This window comes from Mus caroli, unplaced genomic scaffold (genome assembly GCF_978045245.1).
Source record: "Mus caroli unplaced genomic scaffold, Mus_caroli_1 scaffold_1, whole genome shotgun sequence".
In the NCBI taxonomy this organism is placed as follows: domain Eukaryota; kingdom Metazoa; phylum Chordata; class Mammalia; order Rodentia; family Muridae; genus Mus; species Mus caroli.
In genome coordinates, this window is record NW_028227256.1 from 103,966,275 (window position 1) to 103,972,668 (window position 6,394).

Consider the following 6,394-nt stretch of genomic DNA (forward strand, 5'->3'; position numbering starts at 1 on the left):
AATGTATTTTGTAAAATCACAACATTTCTAAGCTTAAGAAGTTTCCTTATTTCTCATAAATGTAGATGCTTATATTAATCAGTTTAAAAGGAACGTCTGATTTTTTGTAGCTCACTTAACACAGGGCACAGATATATGTTAGATTAGAAGAAACTATATAAAATATCCCTTCATCTTTTTGTTGAACATTTTTGCCCAGAGAACATTTGTGCAGAGAAACCAGGTTTGTATGGATGTATAGAAAATTAGAAGAGAAAAATTAAAAATAGAGATAATACAACTGTCCTGGTCCAAATAGTACATTCTTAGCAGGGGCTATGAGATTGGAAAGAAAATGAAGCAAGAGAAATTATTTCCAGATCTCAATTAGCTGCAACAACTTTGTTAATTTTTCTGGACACATGGCAGAACCACTCCACTTAAGGGGAAGACACTCTGCCAAAGAAGAGCATGCTATTGGTCTTGTTTTGCTTCATAACAAATAGGAAAGGGTGATTACAAGAGAAATCATTGGGCTTTGATGCAGATAATGAGCGAGTTTCCACACTCATGGCAGTGGCTGCTTCTGCCCCCTCTTCATTTACCTCCACAAAGGACTTGTGTAAAACTTTAGACACCACGAGACCTTGAGTGCTGCTCATGCTAGAGAAGTCAGCCTTCTGTGGATCAAAGGCATCAACCATCCCCATGTGTTTCAATGGAACTTGGAGGTCATACTTCTCTTCCACTTTGAACCGAGGCAAAGATAAATACAACTCGGTCATATGCATATTCTCTGCTCTTGTCCACTCCAGTAACTTGTCAGCAGTGAGTTGTTCTTCAAACTATAAAAAATGGAAGAAAAGAGTTGCTATGGTTAACAGAAAGACTGTAACTTACATGAACAATGAATTAAAGTGAAACCTTTAGCAATAAATAAGTACTGTTTTGGTTTAGATATTATTTATTCAAATAATTTAAAGTTAGATATTACTTCCAACATCCAAAAATCAGAATCATTTCTTTATACAGAATAAACTATATACATTATTGTTTATGCTCCCAGACATCTGTATTATTTTTAATAGATGTTTATTTATATTTTCCGGTACATAGTATTACATTTTATAGTTATCATATAGTGCTCTATGTTTTTTTTTCCATTCAAGATATTTAGAAACACTTTCTAGACTGCTATAAATCTCTTTCAACCAAGTTTGACTTGTTCCATATTAGTGGCATTATGTTGATATTTAATATTCATAACTGCTTAATTCCTGATTAGGCAAGCTTGCAGTGTGATTCAGGATGTGTGTAAAATACTTATAACATTGGATAAAACACATTATTTTCCTTTCAATTTTTAAATACAGTATTGTTTAATTCTTTTACTTAATGTCTTACTTGAATTTGAAATGATACCAAGAAATAAGGTAACAGAAGAAAATGGGACACAATCCTTACCTTTTTCAGTCCATCGATTTCCACTGGCAGCAGGATAAACATACTTAGCTCTTTGCCTGTGTATGGTATTTCCACAATCTTGGCCTGTACATCCTCCAGAAAGAGGAAGTTAAATTTGTTTCTTTGTTTCATCATCTGGACAGGTTTACCTGTATTCTGCAAAAAATCAGCATGTTACACACATATCAGGGAGACACAGGAAGCGACAGATAATATTGTACAGAGACAAAACACATTAATATTCTATAAACAGATAAACCTGATGTTTAGTGAAGTCCATGCAAAAGATTTTAGTTATTCCTGTTCACATAAAGTTATAAAAATAAAGCACATGATATATTTTATTTTGGACTTTCCATGGTTTCACTTTTATTTAAATTAAACCATCCACACATCACCATATGGTGTTATGTAAATAAACTGCCAACAGTACCTTGTTCAGCCAAAACTTTTCTTCTGTGGTATGCTTTTCATCAAATTTGTGATTCCATTGTCCTTTGAAATACACTGCATTCACCAGAACCAGTATAGTGCTACTGCTTATGCTCCCACTAGGAAATAAGTCCTTGATTTTTCCTTCAAGGGAAAGAACAAAATGTCTATCATCAGTACAAGGAGATTTTCTGGAGGATGCTTTACAAGAGTCGCCACTGATCACTGATCACGGTTTACCCAAATCATTACATGAATGATGCATTGACTTATTCATAGGATACAACTTTCCGTGAAGTGCCTTGTGGACTACCTTGGATGGACAAATCATTTCTTGTCATAGGAAAGGCTGTTAGGCATTTTGTCTGGGTGATTATAACCAACTCTCAGTGAGTACTAATACAGGGTTTGGATCTATGCTGTCAACTTAACTCTTTTCCTTCTTCTTCTAGTCTTCAATCCAAGGCTTGATTTGTTGTTTTACCCAAATGAAATGGATTCTATATTCTGAAGCACATTCCTGGTAATGTGAGACACCAATACTGCTCTAGTCCTCCTGTAAGCTTTTATATTGGATTGCTGCAGGCTTTGCTCATAAACAGAGGTGAGATAATGAGATAGGTGCCTACACATATCTCTGTGGTGTGGCAAAGACAATGTGATAAATTCTTTCCAAATGTCAGGGTTGAGGAAATGGTCTGAGATCCCGGTGTGGTGACAGGAAGTAAGGGCCGTGCTTTTTTGAATGGCAAAAGAGAATGGAACTTTTTCTCCATTTACTCTTAGTTTTCCAGAATTGCCTGCAACTTAAAGAAATTGATATGATATGAAAATATGTCACAGTGGAGGCTTTAGATTCCCCCACATACCACTAGATAAGCTATATGTAGACAAATCTCCCATAGGATTTCCACTGATTGGCTTTCAGCAAACTTCTCTATACTTCCTCTTGGCTCAATTCATATTTATGGGTACCATTCAATATTCTCTTGTTCTTCCTCCATGACCCTACCATACAGTACCATTTGTTTGCCTTGCCATCCAGGAATTAATCTTCTTTTGGCTTTCTTCAGCTGCATGTGCAAAATCAAGTGATTCCACGTTAGCTTGGTAATATTTCCTAATGTCTTTCAAAAATGTCTTTGAGATGTGAAGGAACCAAAAAGAATTAAGAACAAGTTAGACATTACTCAAATTCCAGTAGATGTGATGATACTATAAGCTGACTGCTGACCCTGATGGAAACTGTTAATCTAAGATCATGCAGATTTTTCACTCAGGTAATATGTAGACAATATGAGAGCAAAGTGAAGGATTGTGTAAGGTTGTCACTGAAGGTAACCTTACACCAATATATCATCTGGCAGGTGGAAAAGAGGGTCTGACTTGCAAATTTCATAGAAAATTGTGTTCAGAGTGCTGATTGACTGATGAGCTATCCTACCACTAAGTTCAACCCTTGCAATTCTGCTTTGATCATGTATTCAAAGGATAGAAATTCTATATTATCTGCTACCTCCCAAGTTCTCTCTAGGAAATTCCCAAACCTGCCCATTCCAGAAACATCCCACTTGCTGTAAATCACCTGCCATAATCTCTGTGATCCAGTCAGTGCTGGTTCATTACTAACATCTCATGAGAAGTTCTGGTGACCTACATTCTCTCACAGAAGAGTTGCCAAGCCTAATGCTTCCCATACAAGTCATCAGGCTCTTGGACAATCCAGTGAGTTAGAATTTTGATTATGAAGCTGATGCTCCTTGATCAAGTGTTGCCTATCTGAATCTGCCTGGTCTTATATTTATGTATGGAGATATCTATCTGTCTATCTATCTATCTATCTATCTATCTATCTATCTATCTATCTATCTATCTATCTATCTTTCTTTCTTTCTATCTATCTATCTATCTATCTATCTATCTATCTATCTATCTATCTATCTATCTATCTATCTATGACATAGGATGCAGATTAAATGGATGCAGAGCCAGGTGCAACTTACCTGGAGAAATGGGAAATCCTTTGCTCCATAGATACTGTTGGGTGCCTTTAGGTCATAAGCATTATTGGAATTGTTTAAATGAGTCATAACCATTTGAAATTGTTTATGCACATTTTCTTCATCCTTTAAGGTCAATACAGGTGTTCAATGAATTATTCAGCTAATATAAATATTAAACTCACAAAATAAACACCCAAACTCTTGCAATCTGAAAGACAACTTTTTGAACATTTTATGATATCTTTTATATTTTATCTTTATCATCACTAGTTTACATTTAACTTCTTCCAAAAATGACTTTTTCCTTTCTATCATAACCTGGTTTGCTGGTTTTTGAAGTAAGTATACAGTACTTTTAGGTTGTTTTGGCTTCAGTTCTTCAAATATGTAAATCATATGCAATGTCTAACCACCACCAATATATGGTTATGCTATGTTTACCTACTTAAAATATGTAATTATATTCAGCCCTGTTTTATATATATATATATATATATATATATATATATATATATATCCTTTAATGATATTGTCTAAGATAAGTTGACTGTGATTTATGATTCTTCTCTTATGGTGGATAATCTCTGCCTATAAGATAGCATATGCCCATGATTAGTCTAAGGACTGGACTACATATCAGTTTGAGTACAGTCTAAATAAAAACAAAAAGGTTCCAAGAAATTATGATCTTATTTCTCTTAATCCAATTGTTGAATCATAATAATGTTTTTAGTAACATTATTGTGATACTGACAACTTTTCTTTTTTGCAATATTGTCTAACATCTATTGTGGTTTCTTACTTGTAGCAAACCAGCCAGTTATATAAGTGTTTGTATATGTTGAATCATATTCCCTTTCACTCCTACTTTGCTAGAATGCAGTCCCCCTGCATCAGAGCAGAGCTTTGGTAAGTTTCCTATCTGTGAGGTGCAGAGCTACAGCTGAATCTAGACCATCCTCCTCTCCATCCAATACTGACCTTATTCTGTAGTTAATGAACATAATGACTATGAGAAAGAAGTGTGGCACTAATCCACATACAAATCTCTTTTGTTTGGAAATTCCCCTTTAGACTGATTCTTTTACATGTAAAATGGTCACTTTAAGTTATAATGCTGTCAAAAATCTAGCAAAAAGCTCTGCTAGACATGTGGGACCCTGACCTTACATGAGAATCTGCAGATTTTTCTGTTGTTTTCTTTGTGGTTTCATTGAAATGAAGAACCTGGGAGAGACATTAAGTGCAATCAGAAAAGTTTACTTAAAGTTATGTCTAAATCAAGAAAACTAAAACAAAAGAAAATCCTGAAAAATAAAGCCAAAAGATTTAAAAAATTGGAAAAACATATACTTCAAATAGTTGTACAAGAGTTAGTAAGAAACACCATAAAGCTGATCTATCACCACTCATATAACTAGATGCCCATTCAGTCAGTGCTTAGCGAATACCTCACTTCACATCCATCAGATCTGAGCAAATCACTTTTTTTTATCAATAGTCTCTACATTTAAGATAATTTCTTGTTGGACACTTGAGGGAAATTATTCTACTCTAGCACTTAGAGGCTATCAGGAAGCACCTGGACCGTGTTTGGGAAGGGCATGTTTCTCCCAAATTTCACAGTCATGGCAATGCCTACTCAGCATCATGTTCTTCATCTCAGGCATCAAGCTGTATTGTCATTTACCTGTACACTAACAAAGCGCTGGAGAGTCAAGTTCAAACTGGTCATTAAAATGAAGCATAGACCAACCTTCTTAATTTGTTGTACAGTGTTTGCTTTGGCTCCAAGCAGAAGAATTGCTAATGTTTTCATCATGCTGATGGGGGAATAGAAGATGTTGTTGTTTGATTCTCTGAGCTGCCTGTATAGCTCAAGTGTGAATTTAGCAGTGGCTACAGCAAACAAATCCATGATGGCTTAGTGTGACCTTGATGTCCTAGAACCACATAAAGTCAGTACAAAAGTTAGAATAACTTCACTAAATAAAACATCGCCCTGTAATGAACATTTCTTATAGAAAATGACATACTTTTATCATCAGATTCTGGCAAATAAATTTATTATTGTTATTATTCTTAAGCCTTCTGAAATGTTAACATTTTAACTAGAAGGTATGATGTCAGTGTCTTTAAGACTTTGCAAACAGGTAATAGAGAATCCTTTTATATTTCCTTCCTCACCAGCTTGCTAGTTTGGGTGGAAAGGTTTCAAATGAATTCTAAGATAAAGTATTCTATAGCCTGCAGACAGCTAAATGTCTAAAGTCACCTTTCAACTTTTCCTTTAATTTTCTGTAGTTTCCAGACACAATTCCTACATGCTTCAGAAGATACATATGTGTAACTGAAAATAAATTACTTAGGTAAATAACAAATTAAGTGAAGTGGACATGTAATGTTTCTTTAGCAGAGCAAGAAAAATGCATCCAGGCAGAATGTCACATATACATGATATGAAACACACCAGTTATCCTCAAATATAGTTCATATTGTTCAGAAATAGAAGCTGG

The 6,394-nt window shown here is 34.8% G+C and overlaps 1 protein-coding gene across 3 annotated transcripts; it reads right to left on the reverse strand.

Annotated features, from left to right (window-relative positions):
* Positions 1-419: 419 nt before the first annotated feature.
* On the reverse strand, positions 420-5,796 carry LOC110301966 (serpin B4-like). 3 transcript variants are annotated; one of them, XM_021172707.2, is made up of 7 exons: positions 5,635-5,796; positions 5,049-5,105; positions 3,879-4,001; positions 2,898-3,015; positions 1,877-2,019; positions 1,444-1,599; positions 420-824 (listed from the first exon to the last, which is right to left on the reverse strand). In XM_021172707.2, exons 1-7 carry the CDS (start codon positions 5,794-5,796, stop codon positions 420-422), a joined length of 1,164 nt encoding a protein of 387 aa, XP_021028366.1. The 3 variants fall into 3 exon arrangements, with proteins under 3 accessions (XP_021028366.1, XP_021028373.1, XP_021028358.1); XM_021172714.1 differs by having other exon boundaries at positions 1,444-1,536; positions 3,879-3,993; positions 5,038-5,105; XM_021172699.1 differs by having other exon boundaries at positions 3,879-3,993; positions 5,038-5,105.
* Positions 5,797-6,394: the final 598 nt, after the last annotated feature.